Source organism: Petaurus breviceps, unplaced genomic scaffold (genome assembly GCF_028583685.1).
Source record: "Petaurus breviceps papuanus isolate PSGF00001 unplaced genomic scaffold, PetGlider_PUasm1.0 90537, whole genome shotgun sequence".
Classification (NCBI taxonomy): domain Eukaryota; kingdom Metazoa; phylum Chordata; class Mammalia; order Diprotodontia; family Petauridae; genus Petaurus; species Petaurus breviceps.
In genome coordinates, this window is record NW_027187271.1 from 1434643 (window position 1) to 1455092 (window position 20450).

The following is a 20450-nucleotide window of genomic DNA, read 5'->3' on the forward strand; positions in this document are numbered from 1 at the left end:
CAGGTGATGTCATATCTCTGGGTCTCAGTTTCCTCATCTGTAAAATGATGGGGCTGAACTAGATGACCTCTCAGTTCCCTTCTAGCTCTAGATACATAATCCTTCACTCTGTGGGATGATCTATGGTCCTGTCTATGGGAAATGGAACAATTCCTTATCAGATTCATAGACACCTGACACAGTGTAATGAAGAAATAAATTTATTTGCCACTCAATGCTTATTACACCCATTCTGCTATTTGTGTGCTTTTAGCAATCAAATATTCCATTCAGGCATCTTACCTCATGATAAGCTAGAGCACTAGGAGCTCATTTCGTTGACTGGCTAAGATTGTCCTAATAAAGATTTTCCAGAAGCATGGTATCAATTGCACAACATCTGACAGAGCCAATTAAGTGTTGTCAGACCCTCTAGGTAAATTTTAAGAACTCCAGAAGGTCCTGGTGAAGCCACTCAGTCAGAGACCACCAGTCTATTCAACTTGAGACCTGACTGAACAGAAATTGACCATATGCTTCCAAAAATAGGCAGACTGTAGTCCAGGACACCTGTGCAGAAATCGCACATTAGGACAGATGCCAAAGCACCCACCTAATGTCACCATGTGAATAGCATCCTTTGTACTGCTATAGCTTTTCAAATCCCTAAAAAGTGTTTATTCCAAGGCTAGTTTGCTCATCCAATGTTAGAAACCTAAACAAAAGTTAAAAGAGATGTGAAGGGGATGATCTACTACACACTGTATGCTATTGCCTCCAAAGACAGAAAAGGAAGGAAGGGAAGCGTACCCAACTCATACTCTCGCTCCCCGCCCCCAACCTACATCAGGCCAAAGGGGGAGTTACTCCTCCCTCCTCCATCTGATGCCTGAGTTTCCAACTATTTATGACCACGGCGACTGATACCTCTGTCTCAGCATGGCAGAAAGAGTTGGTGTGAGAAGATTTTAGTCCTGCCTCATCCATTAACTTTCTGTATGATCCTGAGCCTCAGTTAAGCCGGGGGTGGGGGAAGAGGGAGAAGGGGCAGGTACTGGAGTCAAGATGGGAGAGAAAAAGCAGGAACTAGACTGAGCTCTTCTCAAAAACCTTCCAAACAATTTAAAATAATTCCTCAAAAAAATTCTGAAGTGGAAGAACCCACAAAAGGATAGACTGAAAGAATTTTTTAGCCCAATACAATTCATTCATTTATTTATTTATTTTTTAAGCAATCAGGGTTAAGTAACTTGCTCAAGGTTACATGCCAGTTATTTCTGGGTGTGGTGCTGAGTGTCTGAGCCCGGGATTCGATCTCCAGGTCGTCCCAACACTGGAGCCGGTGCTCTTACTCGCTGAGCCACCTGGCCGCCCCTAGCCCAATACAATTTAGAAGGTTGTCAGGAAAAGTCTATAGCACCAGGGTGATAGCAGGGCAGAACAGTCCAACTCAGGACACTCCCCAGCAAACCAGCAGCAGGCTTTGGGGGTTATGATGGCGGCAGTAGTGGCTGCTGCACCTCTTAGCCCACAGAAAATAAGGGGATCAGACAACTGGTCAGAAGAGGATTACAGAAGTTCCTTTGCAAGCACCAGGGGCAGGACTCTACTGTGCTGCCCATACTTGGATCTGGATCAAAATCCGGGGTCTCAGTCCCAGGGCAAAGAGGAGTACTAGTAAACCAGAGCTTAAGGAGAGTTGGCACCCTGCTCACAGTCCCAGGGCAGAAAAGAGTACTCATGGTCAATTGCAGACCAGAGAATAGCCTGGGAGAAAAGTAAAGTAAACACACCTCCCTATATCATAACAGTCTGGAAGAAGTGAAAATTTGCAGGTCCCCAGAATTATCTCTGAAAACAGCTACACAAAACACATGATGCTTGAGACAGTGCCCCCCACTCTGGAAGCAGAGCCCTACGTTGCCAAAGTTAAGAATATTGATTTTTCATTTTAAATTGGCTGAAAAAAATGAGCAAACAGCAGAAAAAGATCCTAATTATACAAAGTTTACTGTGGTGACAGGGAAGATCAAAACACAAATAACAAAATCAAATTGCAACATCAAAAGCTTCAAAGGAAAAATATGAATTGGTCTCAGGCCATGGAAGAGCTCAAAAAGGATTATAAAAATCAAGTAAAAGAGACAGAGAAAAAATTGGGAAAAGAAATGAGTGATGCAAAAAAAAATTATGAAAAAAGTCAACAGCTTGGTAAAGGAGGCACAAAAAATATTGGAGAAAATAACACCTTAAAAAACCAGTATATAACTTTGATAGACTGGGCCTCTCTCAGTAATGCAAGGTTATAAGACAACTCCAAAAGACTCATGATGGAAAGGGATATCCACATCCAGAGAAAGAGCTGCAGAGGCTGAATGCAGACTGAAGCAAACTACTTGTTTTCTCTCTTTTGTGTTTTGTTTCGTTCATTTTTTCTCATTGTTTGCTCCATTGATTATAATTCTTCTTTACAACTTGACTAATATTTAATGTGAAGGTATATATAGAACCTATATCTGATTGCATGCCTCCATGGAGGGGACCAGAGTGGGGGGGGGGGTTGGGGGAATTTGGAAATCAAGGGATTGTGGGACTGAATGTTACAAACGAAAAGTAAATTAAAAAAAAAAACAGTATAGGTCATATGGCAAAAGTGGCACAAAAATCCAATGAAAAGAATACCTTGAAAAGAAGAACTGGCCAAATGGAAAAAGAGGAACAAAAATTCACTGACAACAACTCCTTAAAACAGAGAATTGGTTAGATGAAAAAGGAAGTACAAAAGCTCACGGAAGAAAATAATTCCTTAAAAATTAGAATTGGGCAAGTGGAAGCTAATGACTATGAGACATCAAACAATATAAACAATCAAAAGAATGAAAAAAAAGTAGAAGAAAATGTGAAATATCTCATAGGAAAAACAACTGACCTGGAAAATAGATCAAGGAAGGGGAAAATAGATTGAGGAGAGACAATTTAAGAATTATTGAACTACCCGAAAGCCATGATCAAAAAAAAGAGCCTAGACATCATCTTTCAAGAAATTATCAAGGAAAACTGTTCTGATATTCTAGAACCAGAAGGGTAAAACAGAAATCGAAAGAATCCACCAATAACCTCTTAAAAGAGATTACAAAATGAAAACTCTCAGAAATATAATAGCCATTTTCCAGAGTTCTCAGATGAAGGAGAAAATATTGTAGCAGCCAAAAAGAAACAATTCAAACACTGTGGAGTCACAGAATAACATAACATAGTAGTTTCTACATTAAAGGAGTAGAGAGTAGAATATGGTATACCAGAAGGCAAAAGAGCTAGGATTACAACCAAGAATCACCTACAAGAAAAGCTGAGTATAATCCTTCAGGGTCTGAGAAAATGGACATTCAATGAAACAGAAGACTTTCAAGCATTCCTAATGAAAAGCCCAGAGCTAAATAGAAAATTTAACTTTCAAAAATATAAGACTCAGGAGAAGCATAAAAAAGACAAACAGGAAAGAGAAATAATAAGGGATTCAATAAGGTTAAAAACTGTTTACATTCCTACATGGGAAAATGATACTTGTAACTCTTAAAAACTTTCCCATAATTAAAGCAGACAGAAGGATTATATACATATAGGACCTGGGTATGAACTGAGTATCAAGGGACAATTATCTAAAAAAATAAAATTAAGGGGTGAGAAAGGGAATGCACTGGAAGAATGGGAAAGGAAGAGGTAAAGTGGGCTAAGTTATCTGACATAAAAGAGGCACGAAAGCTTTTACAGTGGAGGGGAATTAAGGGAGAGGGTAAAAGGAGCACTTGAAACTTACTATCACTGGAATTGTCTCAAAGAGGGAATAACATACACACTTAGTTGGGTACAGAAATCTATCTTAGCATACAAGAAAATAGGAGAGGAAGGGGATAATAGAAGGAGGGGAAGGCTGATAAAAGGGAGGGAGGATTAGGTGAGGTAAAAGACAGAAGCAAAACACTTTTGAGAATCGATAGGGTGAAAGGAGAGAAGAGAGTAGGATAAATGGGAAAAATAGGATGGAGTGAAATACACAGCAATCATAACTGAAAAAAAAATTTACAGCAAGTTTCTCTAATAAAAACCCCATTTCTCATATGTATCTATCTGTCTATATTTATCTATCTATATTTATATCTACAGATATACAGATATAGATATACACAGAGACAGGAGAATCAAACTGAATAGAATTTATAGAAATAAGAGTCATTTCTCAATTGAAAAATACTCAAAGGATGTGAACCGGCAGTTTTCAGTTAAAGTAATCAAAGCTATAGTAAAAAGAAAAAATGCTCTAAATCACTATTGGTTAGAGAAATGCAAATTAAAACAATTCTACCAAGATTGGCTAATATAATAGAAAAGGAAAATGACAAATGTTGGAGGGGATGCGGGAAAACGGAGACACTCATACACTGTTGGTGAAGTGCTATACTGATTCAATCATTCTGTAGAGCAAATTTGGAACTATGCCAAAAAAGCTATAAAATCATGCATACCCTTTGGCCAAACAATACCATTACTATCCCAAAGAGATGAAAAAAACAAAAAGGAAAAGAACTTTGATTTTAAAAAATATTTATGGAGGGGCGGAGCCAAGATGGCGGAGTAGAAGCAGGACCTCCCCAAGGCTCCTGCTTCCACCTTCCCCAATCCATGTAAAAAGGGGACTCTAAACAAATTTTGGAGCTGCAGAACCCACAAAATGACACAGAGAAGCTAACCTCCCACTGAGAACAGCCTGGCAGGCCAGCAGGAATCGGCCAGCTCAGGGGTCTGGGAGCCGAGCCCAGCCCCACCACGAGGCTTTAGCCAGAGGCACTCCAGATCGGCAGCAGCTGTGGCCATTTGCAGATTTATCAACACATAGATGTGAAGGGCAAAGTGAGAGGTCAGTGCAGTCTGTACTTCGGGACCCAGTAAGTAGGAGTGCATGGCTTTTGCCCCCAGGGAGAGAAGCCGCTAAGATGCCGGCACAGCCAGCCAGCGCCACATGGCAGCTTCAGCTCCTGGCCTAAAGAGTGTAGGAGGACCAAGCACCAGTCTGGGGGTAATTTCTCTTGCTTTAACCTTCTTGGATCTGGATTGCAGTCTAGGGTGGAGGTCCTGGGGTATGTGTCCAGCTTGCCAGAGCGTGTGGAGACCTCAGAGAGGGCACCCATCTAATACTTCCGGCAACTGAGAAAACCCAGCGTTTGGGACAAAAGCTCCCCTGTCTGGTGGCAGAGTCCTACTGTGGCAAAAAGCCCAGGGGTCAAGTGACTGAGGGGCGATATGACCAGGCAAAGGAAACAAAGCAGACAGAAGATTCTAACATTAGACTCCTATTTTGGGGACAAAAAGGGGCAAAGCATGGAACAGGAGGAAGATAGTGAAGTCAGAACTCCTGCACCAAAAGCTTCAAAGGAAAATATGAGCTGGTTACAGGCCATAGAGGACATTAAGAAGCAGATAAGAGAAGTGGAAGAAAAATTGGGAAGAGAAATGAGAACAATGCAAGAAAATTATGAAAGTCAACAGCCTGACTGAGGAAAATAACACCTTAAAAAACAGACTCAAATGGCAAAAGAGGCTCAAAAAGGCAATGAGAAGAATGCCTTAAAAAGCCAAATTTGCCAGATGGGAAAAGAATCTCAAAAGCTCAATGAGGAGAATCATTGCTTCAGAATTACACTGGAGCAAATGGAAGCTAATGACTTTATGAGAAATCAAGATGCTGTCAAACAGATCCAAACAAATGAAAGAATAGAAGGCAATGTGAAATATCTCATGGGAAAAACTACTGACCTGGAAAATAGATCCAGGAGAGATAATTTAAAAATTATTGGACTACCTGAAAGCCATGTTCAAAGTAAGAACCTAGAAATCATCCTCCAGGAAATTCTCAAAGAAAACTGCCCTGAAGTTTTAGAACCAGAGGGCAAAATAGAGGTTGAAAGAATCTACCAATCACCTCCTGAAAAAGATCCCAAAAAGAAAACTCCTAGGAATATTATAGCCAGGTTCCAGAATTCCCAGATTAAGGAGAGAATATTACAAGCAGCCAGGAAGAAACAATTTGAATATTGTGGAAACACAATCAGGATAACCTAGGATCTAGCAGCTTCTACACTGAGGGATCGAAAGGCTTGGAATGTGATATTCCGGAGGTCGAAGGAGCTGGGATTAAAACCAAGAGTCACCTACCCAGCAAAACTGAGTATCATGTTTCAGGGGAAAATATGGTCATTCAGTGGAATAGAATACTTTCAAGCATTCTTGCTGAAAAAAACAGAGTTAAATAGAAAATTTGACATTCAGATACAAGAAGCATGAGAAGGTAAACAGGGAAAAGAAATCATAAGGAACTCATCAAAGTTGAACTATTAACATTCCTACATGGAAAAGAAATCATAAGGAACTCATCAAAGTTGAACTATTAACATTCCTACATGGAAAAACAATAATTGTAACTTATAAAACTTTTCTCAGTAGTTGAAGGGAATATACGTCTATATATGAGGGTATATGGGCAAATGAATACATATGTGAATGTGTGTATATATACTTACAGGTATACATAGATAGAGGGCACAGGACCAATTTAACAGGAAGGGATGATACTTAAAAGGTGAAATTAAGAGGTGAGAGAGGAATATAATGAGAGGAGATGGGGAGAGACAGAATGGGGTAAACTATCTCATATAGAAGAGGCAAGGGAAAATGGTTACAATGGAGGGGAAGAATAGGAAAGCAAAAGGGAATGGGTCAACCTTATTCCCATTGAATTTGGCTTGGGGAGGGAATGACATACACACTAAATAGGGCATCTCACCCTCCAGGAGAGTAGGGGGGAAGGGGATGAGAGGGGGGATGATGGAAGGGAGGGCAGGCTGGGGGGGAGGGAAGTTGGAAGCACCTACTTTTGAAAAGGGACAGGATCAAAGCAGAGAATAGAACAAGTGGGAGGTGGGATAGGAGGGAGGGAAATATAGTCAGTCTTTTACAATATATCTACTATGTTATTGTTTTGCATTAGCCACACATGTACATCCTATACTGAACTACTTATCTTCCCAGTAAGGGTGGGTGACAAGGGAGGAAGGGAATGAATCTGGAATTCAAAGTTTTAAAATCAAATATTCAAATATATATATATATATATGCTATTATTAATACTATTTTCATGTAATTGGGAAATAAGATATACAGGCACTGCGGCATAGAGATCCACTGGAAAAGTCGAAAATATGGGAGAGAGCAGATTGGAGGAGGGGATATCCTGTGGGACTGCTATTTTGGGGCGGTGGGTAGGGGAAAAACAGAGAGAAAATTTGTAACTCAAAATCTGACGCAAATGGATGTAAATCATAAGTTAATAAAGCATTTGGGAAAAAAAGATAGCAAAAAAATTATTTATGGAAATTCTTTTAGTGGTGGCAAAGAATTGGAAATTGTGGGGATATCTATCAATTGGGGAATGGCCGAACAATTTGTTGTATGACTGCAATGGAATGCTATTGTGCCATAATAAATGACAAACAGGATGCTCTTGGAAAAACCTGGAGAGACTTACATGAAAAGTAAAATGAACAGAACCAGGTGAACAATGTATACACCAACAGCAATATTGTAGGATTATCAACTGTGAATGATTTAGCTATTCTCAGTAATACAATGATCTAAGACAATTCTGAAGGACTTAGGATGACAAATGCTATCCACCTCTAGAAAAAGAACTGATGGAATATGAATGCAGATCAAAGTATACTTTTTCTTTAACTTTCTTGGGTGTTTTTGTATGTTCTTTCACAACATGACTAATATGGAAATATGTTTTCTATGACTTCACATGTATAACCTATATCAAATTGCTTGTCTTCTCAATGGCAGTGGGAAGAGGTGAAAGGAGAAGAAGCAGAAAGAGGAAGGATGGAAGGTTGGGAGAGAATATGAAACTAAAATTAAAAAAAATGTTAAAAATTATTTTTACATGTAAGGAGGGGAAACTATCAAATTAAAAAAACCCTCTCTAGACTTTAACTTCCTCTTCTATGAGTGCTTAAAAGATCTAATATGGGGTTCTTTAAATATGAGTAAGTCCATTTCTGTCCTTTGGCTCAGAGAAAGGAAAACTTACCAAAGCTGTAACTTCCAGTAAGCATCTGACTGGCTAGCAATAGGGAGGGAAGAGGAAAGAGTGAAAGAAAATCAATGGAGAAAAGCAGTCAATCTAGCACTTGCCTGCTGTCAAACAAGAAACCTATCAATTCTGGGGCTCAATATTTAAATACCTCAAGCCAGTCACTACACAGGGAGAGAGTGAGGGGGAGGGCAGAGACCTTCTGAGGTCAAATGTCAGGCCTGCCTTTTGATACCTATAAATGATCCTGGGTGAGACATTTACCCACATAGGCTCCTTCTTTCTTCACCCACAAAATGAGGAGAATGGCCTGGACGACAATGAGGGAGCCTTTATTCTGAATCTCTGATACCTATTCTCTATAGAGATAATTTTTGGGGAATGATCCCCCTTTTCTGGGCTGAGCTCCTATCTACCCCTAGCCACTCCCAAAATAATGTAGAGATATCCAGAGAGAAATAAACTATGCCAAGGCTTGATCTCATGAGGCCTGGTCTGTCAGAAATGGCGTCCTGGCTGAATTCAGCTTTTGTCCCTCCTATTGCAGTGTTGCTCTTTCCCTTTGGACGTCAGTGGAAAAAGAAAATAGTTGAGTCTTTTTCCTTTGAGAAGACCAGCCATTATCAACTCACTAGTCTTTTAAATTAAGCTCAATTCTAAAAATCCTCTACCCAAGTTTTGAGCATAGTGATGAAATGAGAACGTAGGGAAAATGAGGAAAGATGGGCAAGGAGGGGAAAGAAAAACAATGAACCCCAGTTACCTATGGGTGTTGGCTGGGTCTGGAACAAAGCCTGGCCAGCTGGAGGGATACATCCAATTGTAGAGGAGAAAGGGCTGCTTCCAAAGGCATCAAAGTTGGCAAAGCCTCCATGGGAAGTCCCCTGGCCTGTAAGTGGAGTGAGTAGAGAGGTTACACACCAGGCAGGACTAGAGCTAGAAAGCACTGCTTAAAGGATTTCTGCTTTACCACACAGCTCTCTTATATCTAGGCTTTGCTTTCCTCAATTGCAAAATAAGGCAGCTGAAATAAATGCTCTCAAAGACCCACAATCCTGAGAATGGACATACCCAGGCATACGTAGACAGAAAGGGACACTTTAAAGGGGCCCAAGTTTTCTGAGCTCCACTTCTTCATAGAATCATAATCAATTTCACAGGCAAAAGGAGCTCTGGAGGAATCAATGTAGTTTAACCCCTGCCTAACACAGAACCCACTTTAAACCAACTTCCAAACATAGTCATCCAGCCTTTGTTTGGAGAGGGTTTAGATGCATATTAAAAAGCTTTTTTTTCCCCAGTTTCTCTAGAAATACAAAAATACATATTTTTTCCAATATAAAAACTCTTTCCAGATCTGTTATCTTAGGATGGGTTAGATCAAAAACAAAACACAACTTTCTTAAAGAAATGGATTAAAATTCTCTAAAGTCCTTGCCCTCCTCAACCCCAGAAATGACTGGCCTGGCCTGGCCTGTGAAACTTTCAGGAAAGTACCCTGAATAATGATTATCTGGTTCAGAAAAGATTATGATACTAATATCAAGAGGACCCTTACCAGCCTTAAGGGAAGGGGTTAAGGTGAGAATTGAGCCATTCTAGTTGAAGATTAAATGACTACTGCTATAAATGTTAACCCCAAACTGTATTTTAACATGCTGAGACTTTTGTCTTCAGGATTCTCATAAATATAATCTGATCATCTTGGGGTATTTGTCCAAGGCCATGTGCAGAAGGAAGTGATGTGTTTAAGGGCATGGAGGATGGGGGGTATGCCAAGTTTGACATCTCTATAACACTAGAAATGTTTGAAAACTGGATTACTATGAAATAGAATAAAATTGTTTCTGGTAGACTAAGATTCAGAATGCAGAATTACCACTTTTTTTCTTCAACAAAGGGAAACTACTTCCCCCCATTACATTTATGTACAGCTCTAACTATTAAGAAGTTTTCTCTCAGGGGTGGAGCCAAGATGGCAGAGTAAAAGCAGGAAATTGTCTGAGCTCCCACTCCAACCACCTCCGATACCCGTAAAATATGACTCTAAACAAATTTTACAGAACCCACAAAGTGACAGAGAGTAACAAATCTCCTGCCGAAGGCGGGCTGGCAGGCCGATAGGGTCTATCACACCAAGCTGTGAGCCAAGCGCAGTCCTGCATGAGCCGCGTGGTCCCAGACCCGGGGTGGCCCTGACCAGCAGCCCCAACCAGCCAGAGCAGACTTCAGGAGAGTGAATCATGGGCAGCTGTGGTGGTTTCCAGATTTCTTAACCCATAAATGCCAAAGAGAAAGTAAAAGGTCAGTGGGGGAACTCTGTTGGAACTGGGTGACGGAACAGCGTGGTCTGGCCCCTGCTCCCTGGGCAAGAGGTGGCAGAGGTGCGGCAGTTGCTGCTGTGTGGCTGCCTTAGGAGCTCCTGGACTGCAGAATACAGAGGAGCCAGGCAATCATTGCTTTGACCTGCTTGGATCTGGGTTGCTGTCTTGGGTGGTGGTCCTGGGGTGTGTGGCCAGTGTACCAGAGCTTGTGGTGGCTGTAGAGACTGCACACTCCTAAGATCTCTGACAACATTTGTGAAAACCCCAGTGATTTGGGACAAAGCTCTCTCCACTGTGGAAGCAGAGTTCTACCATGGGAAAGAGTTGAAAAGTCAAGTAATTGGCTGGCAAAATGAGCAAGCAGAGGAAAAAAAATCAGACCATAGAATCCTTTTTTGGGGACAAAAAGGATCAAAACATGGAACCAGAAGAAGTCAACAAGTCAAAACTCGTGCATCAAAAGCTTTCAAGAAAAATATGAACAAGTTACAGGCCATAGAGGAGCTCAAGAAGGATTCTGAAAATCAAGTAAAAGAAGTGGAGGAAAAATTGGGAAGAGAAATGAGAATGATGCAAGAAAATCATGAAAAGTGAGTCAACAGCCTGCTATAGACAACCCCCCCAAAAATACTGAAGAAAATAACAGCTTAAAAAATAGACTAACTCAAATGGCAAAAGAGGCCCAAAAAGCCAAAGAGGAGAAGAATGCCTTAAAAAGTAAAATTGGCCAGATGGAAAAGGAATTTCAAAAACTCACTGAAGAGAATGATTTCTTCAAAATTAGATTGGAGCAAATGGAAGTTAATGACTTTATGAGAAATCAAGATACTATAAAACAGATCAAAACAGATGAAAAAAAAAATAGAAGGCAATGTGAAAATTGGAAAAACCACTGACCTGGAAAATAGATCCAGGAGAGATGATTTTAAGATTATTGGACTACCTAAAGCCATGATCAAAAAAAGAGCCTAGAACTCATTCTTCAAGAAATTCTCAAAGAAAATTGCCCTGATATTTTAGAAACAGAGAGCAAAATAAAAACTGGAAGAATTCACCAATTGCCTCTTGAAAAAGATCCCCAAAAGAAAATTCCTAGGAACATCATAGCCAAATTTCAGATTTCCTAGGTAAAGGAAAAAATATTACAAGCTGTCAGGAATAAACAATTTGAGTATTGTAGAAACACAATCAGGATAACATAAGATCTAGCAGCTTCTACATTAAGGGATCAAAGGGCTTGACAAACCAAGAATCACCTACCCAGCAAAACTGAGCATAATGCTTCAGGGGAAAATGTGGTCATTCAATGAAACAGAGGATGTTCAAGTATTCTTGATGAAAAAAACAGAGCTGAACAGGAATCTGACTTTCAAATACAAGAAGCAAGAGAAACATGAGAAGGTAAATAGGAAAAAGAAATCATAAGGAACTTATTAAAGTTGAACTATTTACATTCCTACATGGAAAAACGATAATTGTAACTAATGAGACTTTTCGCAGTATGAGGATAGTTGAAAGGAATATATACGTGTATATAAATATGTATTTATGTATGTGTGTACAAATACATATGGGCATGTGTGTATACATGTATATATAGACAGAGGGCACAAGATCAGTTGAGTAGGAAGGGATGATATTTAAAAAATAAAATTAAGAGGTGAGAGAGGAATATAATGAGAGAAGGAGAAAGGGTAAGATAGAATAGAGTAAATTATCTCATATAAAAAAGGCAAGAAAAATTGGAAGGGATGAGGAGGAAGGTGAAAGGCAATGAGTCAACCTTACTCTCACTGAATTTCGCTTAAGGAAGGAATAACATATACACTCATTTGAGTATCTTACCCTATAGGAGAGTAGGGGGGAAGAGGATAAGAGGGGGGATGACAGAAGGGAGAGCAGACTGGGGGAAAGGGTAGTTAGAAGCACATACTTTTGAAAAGGGACAGGGTCAAAGTAGAAAATAGAATAAGTGGGCGGTGGGATAGGATAGAGGGAAATATTGTCTTTCACAATATAACTACTATGGAAATGTTTTGTGTAACTACACATGTACAACCTATATTGAATTGCTTATCTTCTCAGTTGGGGTGGGTAAGGAGAGAAGAAGGGAAAGAATCTGGAAATCAAAGTTTTAAAAATAAATGTTAAAAAATATTGTGTTTTACATGCAAGTGGGAAATAAGATATACAGGCACTGGGGTATAGAAATCCCTCCTGCCCTACTAGAAAGTTAGAGGGGGGATGGGGTAGGATATAAGAGAGAGCAGATTGGGGGAAGGGGTATTCAGTATGCTTTCTATCTTGAGATGGCGGGTAGGGGCAAAACAGGGAGAAAATTTGTAACTCAAAATCTTATGGAAATGAATGTTGAAAACTAAAAATAAATTTAATTTAAAAAATAAAGACATTTTATCTCTCATGGCACCTTCCTGAAACTTCCAATCACTGCTCCTAGTTCTGCATTTTGAATGAGGCCAAGCAGAACAAATTTAATAATAATAATTACATTTTTAAAAATTAAATTTTATGTTTATTTTTAGTTTACATAATACATTTCCACAAGATTTTGAGTTATAAATTTTCTCTTCGTCTTTCCCTTACCCACCACCCCAACACAGCAATCCCACTGTATACTCCCTCCCCCAATCTGCTCTCTCCTATATCCTCTCTCATCCCCCCTCCGAATTTCAGTAGGGCAAGATGGATCTCTAAGCCCCAGTGCCTGTATATCTTATTTCCCAGTTGCATGTTAAAAAAATTATATATATATATACACGTTTTAAACATTTGATTTTAAAACTTTGAATTCCAGATTCTTTTCCTTCTTCCCTCATCACCCACCCTTACTGTGAAGCCAGGCAATTCAATATTGGTTGTACACGTGTAGCTACGCAAAACATTTCCATAGTAGATATATTGTGAAAGACTGACTATATTTCCCTCCATCCTATCCTGCCCCCCACTTGTTCTGTTCTCTACTTTGACCCTGTCCCTTTTCAAAAGTGTGTGCTTCTAACTTCCCTCCCCCCAACCTGCCCTCCCCTCCATCATCCCCCTTCTCATTCTCTTCCCCCCCTATTCTCCTGTATGGTGAGATACCCTATTTAGTGTGTATATCATTTCCTCCCTAAGCCAAATTCAATGAGAGTAAGGCTGACCCATTCCCTTTTGCCTTCCTGTTCTTCCCCTTCATTGTAAGTTTTCCCTTACCTCTTCTATATAAGATAATTTACCCCATTCTGTCTCTTCCCATCTCCTCTCATTATATTCCTCTCTCACCTCTCAATTTCACCTTTTAAGTATCATCCCTTCTTATTCAATTGGTCCTGTGCCCTCTGTCTATGTATACCTGTATACATATATACACATATGTATTCATACGCCCATATACCCTCCTGTATAGACATATATATTCCCTTCAACTATCCTCATACTGAGAAAAGTCTCATGAGTTACAATTATTGTTTTTCCATGTAGGAATGTAAACAGTTCAACTTTGATAAGTTCCTTATGATTTCTTTTCCCTGTTTACTTTCTCACGCTTCTTGTATCTGAATGTCAAGTTTTCTATTCAACTCTGGTTTTTTCATCAAGAATGCTTGAAAGTCCTCTATTTCACTGAATGACCATATTTTTCCCTGAAACACGATACTCACTTTTTCTGGGTAGGTGATTCTTGGTTTTAATTCCAGCTGCTTTGACCTCCAGAATATCATATTCAAAGCCCTTCGATCCCTCAATGTAGAAGCTGCCAGGTCCCATGTTATCCTGATTATGTTTCCACAATATTCAAATTGTTTCTTCTTGGCTGCTTGTAATATTTTCTCCTTGATCTGGGAACTCTGGAACCTGGCTACAATATTCCTAGGAGTTTTCTTTTGGGGATCTTTTTCAAGAGGTGATCAGTAGATTCTTTCAACATCTATTTTGCCCTGAGGTTCTAAAGTATCAGGGCAATTTTCCTTGAGAATTTCTTGAAGGATACTTTCTAGGTTCTTTTTTTGATCATGGCTTTCAGGTAGTCCAATAATTTTAAAATTATCTCTCCTGGATCTGCTTTCTAGGTCAGTGTTTTTTCCAGTGAGATATTTCACATTGCCTTCTATTTTTTCATTTGTTTGTATCTGTTTAATAGTATCTTGATTTCTCACAAAGTCACTAACTTCCACTTGCCCCAATCTAATTCTGAAGGATTTATTCTCTTCAGTGAGCTTTTGAGATTCTTTTTCCATCAGGTAAATTTGGCTTTTTAAGGCATTCTTCTCCTCATTGGCCTTTTGAGTCTCTTTTGCCATTTGAGTTAGTCTTTTTTTTAAGGTGTTATTTTCTTCAGTCAGGTTGTTGACTCTCCTTTCATGATTTTCTTGCATCATTCTCATTTCTCTTCCCAATTTTTCCTCCACTTCTCTTACTTGGTTTTCAGAATCCTTCTTAAGTTCCTCTATGGCCTGTAATCAGTTCATATTTTTCTTGGAAGCTTTTGGTATAGGAGTTCTGACTTCGCTGTCTTCCTCCCATTCCATGCTTTGATCCTTTTTGTCTCCAAAAAAAGGAATCTAGAGTCGAGTTGCTGTGCTTGCTTTGCTTCCTTTGCTTGCTCATGTTGCCACTCAATTACTTGATTTGAGCTTTTTGCCACAGTAGAACTCTGCTTCCAGAGAGAAGAGCTTTGTCCCAAATCACTGGGGTTTTCTTAGCTGCTGAAGCTATTAGTTGGCTACCCTCTCTGAAGCCTCTACTGGCTCTGGCACCTGGTCACACACCCCAGGACCTCCACCCTAGATAGCAATCCAGATCCAAGCAGGTTAAGGCAAGAGTGATTACCCCTCAGGATGGTTGCTTGGTGCCCCTACAATCTGCAGGCCAGAAGCTCTGAAGTAGCCACACAGCAGCCACCATGCCTCAGCTGCTTCTCTCTTGGGGGGCAGAGGCCAGACCACACTCTCACACTCCCTGTTCCCACAGAGTCTACACTGACCTCTCACTTTGTCTTTGGCTTCTATGGGTTGATAATTCTGGAAACCGTCACAGCTGCTGGTAATCTACTCTTCTGATATCCCTCTAACCAAGCCTGGTTGGGCCGCCCTCGGGCTAAAACTGTAGGTTCATGTGGGGCTGGGCTCTGCTCCCAGAGTGTTGTGATAGACCCTTCCTGCTGGCCTGTCTTCAGAGGGAGGTTTGTTTCTGTCTATCACTTTATGAGTTCTGTAGCCCTAAAGTTTGTTTAGAGTCATTTTTTATAGTTATTTGAGGTGGTTATGGGGGGAGCACAGGGAGTTTTCCTGCTTCTATGCCACCATCCTGGCTCCCGATATTTTTATTTTTTAATATGATTATGTTGATTTTCTAATGATGAACCATTTGAGAATTTTAGAAAAATTGTAGTTAACTGCATTTTAGTATAATTGATTTCCTTTTAATTCTATTTTATTTTACATATTTAAAAACATTATTCCTGGAAGTAGTGTACAGACTTCAGATTGCCCAAGGGGTCTAGGACAACAAAGCAGGTCAAGAACTGCTACCTCTACTTCTCTCAAGGTCCTCATACTCTAGTGAGGAACACAATGTTTCCATAAACACAGGCTACACAAACAATGAGGGAGGAGGGGATTCTTAAACAACTATGAAAGTCGGGAAAAACCTCTTCTAGGAGGTGGCACCTGAGCTAAGTCTTGAAGGAGACCCAGGATTCAAAGAGATGGAGGTGAGAAGGGAAAGCATTCCAGATAGGGAAAGAAAGCCTTTGTAAAGGTATGGAGGCAGGAAATGGAATCTCTTGTATAGGGAATACTAAGTAACCTAGTTTGACCGATGCATAGAGAACATGTTGGGGAACAAAGTATAATAAACCTGGAAAGACAGGCAGATTGGAACTTAAATGCCAAACAGTTTGTAATTTATCCTAAGGCAATGGGGAAACACAGCTTCCTGGGCATAAAATTGTCATGTTTATTTCTGTACTTTAGTTATATAATTTTGGCAACTGCATGGAAGACACATTAGATCCATTTTTGGAAGATCCATTAGGAGAAGTCTACTGTTCAAGCAAGATGTGATGAAGGCCTGGAGTAGGATGGCTATGGTTTGAGCTGAGAAAAACGGACTGATGAAGAAAGAAACACTGAGCACATAACTTCAAGGTTGAAAACTTGAGTGACTAAAAGAATTGTGTTTCTTTTGACAGAGATAGGGAAGTTAAGAGGAAATGGATTTAAAGAGAAAGATAATGAGTTCCATTGAAGACATGTTGAGCTTGAGATACTTATCCAGCTGGTTATGTCACGTAAGCCACTAGAGAAGCAAGACAGGCACTCTGAAGAGAGAAGAGGAATGGATGTGTAGATTTGGAAATGCTCTGCACAGAGATAACAGCTGGGAAACCATGGGAGCTAAAGAGATCACCAAGAGATAGGGTATGAGGAAAGAAGAAAGGGGTCTAGAACAAAGCCGTGAGGTACACCCACACATAGTAGGCAGAACATAATTAAATTGCAAAAGAAAGAATGAATGATCTGTCAGATAGAAGGAAAACTATGACTAAGTAGCATCATGAAAACCCAGGGATAAGAGAAAGAGAAGAGAGGGTGGTCAACAGCACTGGACACGACAGGGAGTTTAAGAAAGATGAGGACCTAGAAAATGCCATTGGATTTAACAGTAAAGTGATTGGAGACCTTGGAGATTGTAGTTTTAATTGTAGAGGGAAAAGTGATACTGCAAGGAGTTGAGAAATGAGTGGGAGGGAAGAAAGAAGAGGTAAGGAGTATAGAAAGATTTCTCTCAAGAGTCTGGATATGAAAGGGAAGAGAGAGATAGGAAGATAGCACAGGCGCTAAGGTCATGTGGAATAGACTGAAGTGGATGCTGAATTTCACTACAAAGGAGAAAAAAATGACCTGACAGCCCATCAATAACCAGGATCTGGGTGGTTATTTTGGATGAAGTGAATCTCAGAGGAGGAGTAGTAGGTGAATGAAGGTGGTTAAGGAAAATGACATGTAAATGAGAAGTAAAAGCATGTCTTCTCCCCCTCCTAGTCCACCACGTCAATGAGGATGAGGGATGGTACAACTGGATAAGGGTGGTCAGGAGTGCTGTGCCATTGTGGAGAGAAAGATTTCTCTGATGGCCAGGAGATGGAAGGACTGTGAGAGGAAAATATAATCTCAAATGTAATCTGCTAAAAAGAGAAACCAGGTTCTACAAGGCACAATGGATAGGAAGTATAAAATTGTAGAGGGACCTAGGAAAAAAGTAAGAGAGTGAGGAGTGTTGGCTAGGAATGGGAGCTTAGGTCTAGACCAGGGGTGGGGAACCTGCAGCTTCAAGGCCACATGGTGCCCTGTAGGTCCTCAAGTGTGGCCCTTTGACTGAATTCAAACTTCACAGAACAAATCCCCTTAATAAAAGGATTTGTTCTGCAAAACCTGGACTCAGTCAAAAGGCCACAGGACCTAGAAGACCACATATGGCTTCAAGGCTGCAGGTTCCCCAGGCCTGGTCTAGGCATTCTTCAACTCAAAATTACAGGGATTGTGAAGAGAACAACAGCACAAGATTACTATGCCCCTTTCAGCAGTAATGGCAATGCTGAACTGATTATTATTCCCAAAGCAAAAGGCAAAAATTGGGGATAGAAAATGGACTGAGGGGAGTGAGGGAAAGGTAGTCGGGGCCCTGGTGTATTAGTAAGATGAAGCTAGGTGGGGTGGCCAGGTAGCACAGTGAGTAAGAGCACCGGCCCCAGTGTCGGGCTGACCTGGGGATCGAATCCAGGCTCAGATACTTAGCACCACACCCAAAATAAGTGGCCTTACAACCTTGAGCAAGTTACTTAACCCCAATTGCTTCAAAAAAAAAAATGATGAAACTAGGTCTTGGGCTGGCTAGATTTATGGAGGACTAACCCCCTACAATTCAGAAGAGCTTAAATTTAGGTCAAGTTCCAAGGTTTCAGGGATTAATTCACCCTGGATGGGAAGGCAGAGTCCAGAGGGCTCCTGTTCCTAGTATCCTATCCTCTCCCTCCTGGGCATTACGAATCCTACAACAGTATTAGCTTCTGGACTGTCGTGTCACAGTGTTGACTCACTTTGAGCTTATGATTCACTAAAATTCCCAGATAATGTTCACTGAAAATGCCACGTGGTCATGATTTTTCTGATAAGGCTGAATTTTTTAGCACAAGTGCAGAATTTCACATTGATCTCTATAAGATTTCATCGGATCCAGTTCATCTTTATGAGTTTGGTCCTTCTATGTCATTTGGAACCTCACTGCCTACCACTATAAGTCAGACTCATATCATACCACCCACCAAAACCTTAATCAGATTCAGAATGTTTTTTATAAGGTATGGAACCAGGATTCAATAGAATCAGATGGGTGGTTGGGGTGGCCAGGTGGCACGGTGAGTAAGAGCACCGGCTCCAGAGTCAGGAGGACCCAGGACTGGTTCCGGCCTCAGATACTTAACACCCACACAAAAAACTGGCCATGTAACCTTGGGCAAGTTACTTAACCCATTGCTTAAAAAAAAAAAAAAGAATCAGATGGGTGGCTATGGAGCAAGGTAGAGAGGCAGATGATACTCTTCAGCCTCCACTGGTCAATGCAATGGGACAGCAGCCTCCTCATCCCTCCTCCAAACCATTTGCAAAGCCAGAGAGGACAGAAGTAGAATAAAACAGCAAAGATTATTTTCAGAAGTTTAAGAGGAAACTCTGGGATTCCTCCTGCTTTCATTTAGTGCCTTCCCCCCAATTTATTTTGTGCCTCAACCCAAGGTCTTAGTGTTATGACCACTTTTTTTCCTTCGCAACCTCTTCCAGTAACCAATATAAAATTACTATAATGTCCTTCTTCCCCTCCACCCCCAATTAATTCCAAGATCAAATAAAATGCAAGTTAACCCAAAGGAATGGGTTCTACTAGTCCTGATGTGTTTTGAATACATGAAATTGTTTTTGTTTTTTAAAGTCTGGACCCAACTTACCTCCAAAGACAGCAAAGTTCGATGCTGGCTGGGGAGCAGCAAAAGGGTCTCCACCAATGTCAGCCAGAAGGTCAGTGCTAGCTTTCTTGACTGCAGGTAGGGAGGATGGTTGAGGACAGGGATGTTGGGAGAGCCGTGCCTGAGGGACAGACTAGGGAGGAATGAATTATCATAATTATGGAGCCAAGAATCCTAAAAAGCTCCCAGGACTTCCTCTAACTTTGTATTGTTCTAGCTCAGAGAGAAAGATGCACTGGAAATCATGTGGTCTCTGTACTACGAAAATTCCAGGGAGTAAGACAGGATGTAAAATTCCAGGAAGTAAGACAGAAACATTCCAGTTTCTAAACTCACAGGATCTTAGGCTAGGGCTTACATAGGAAAGGCAATAGCCTCAGTGAAATATTATCAGCAAATAACACAGTATTCAATTCTAACTGTGGCTATTATCAACCAGATTTCTACTTTTCCCAAGTTGCTGAAGAAGTTTCCCCAACTCAAAGGCCCTTCTATGGCTCCCACCAAATGTAAATCACTAAGTCTGCTCTGACTTTCCTCTACTTCCTGCTAGCTTATTCCTTTTTGTTTTTAAAGAGTAAGATCCAGGGATATTTTTTAGCAGACAGTGACACAAGCACAGTTCATGGTAAAGGTTCTGCTCTATTGTCTTGTCAATCAATCTACAGGATTCAAAGACTGAAACATAGATCTCTATCTTCTTTCCCTCTACAAATTAAGCTTTTATATCTGACACTTACCTGGCTAGTGCTAGAGATGGCCACAGAGGGCACAGGGTCCCCAAGAAGTGTCCTCAGGGGCTTTACATCTGGAGTAGAATCTTGGGTAGGGGTAGAGGTGCTGCTTTTGGTGTAGGATGGCCCCTTGACTTGGTCTGGGGGGACATACCTTCAAGGAACAAACAGTCTAAGTGGAACAAGAAGGAGTAACACCTTATAGTATCCCCAGTTTGTGTGCTCCTTCAACTCCTAGGAAAGCAGAC

General features: G+C 40.6%; 1 protein-coding gene across 2 annotated transcripts in view; it reads right to left on the reverse strand.

Moving 5' to 3' along the window:
• The window catches only part of AGFG2 (ArfGAP with FG repeats 2), a 64453-nt gene that overhangs the window by 16120 nt on the left and 27883 nt on the right, over window positions 1–20450 (reverse strand). For both annotated transcript variants that reach the window (XM_069063269.1, XM_069063270.1), the window contains exons 4-6: window positions 20209–20356; window positions 19451–19601; window positions 8889–9014 (exon numbers count right to left, since the gene is read on the reverse strand). In XM_069063269.1, the coding sequence (XP_068919370.1) occupies window positions 8889–9014; window positions 19451–19601; window positions 20209–20356 (425 nt within the window). The remainder of the gene's footprint in view (window positions 1–8888; window positions 9015–19450; window positions 19602–20208; window positions 20357–20450) is intronic.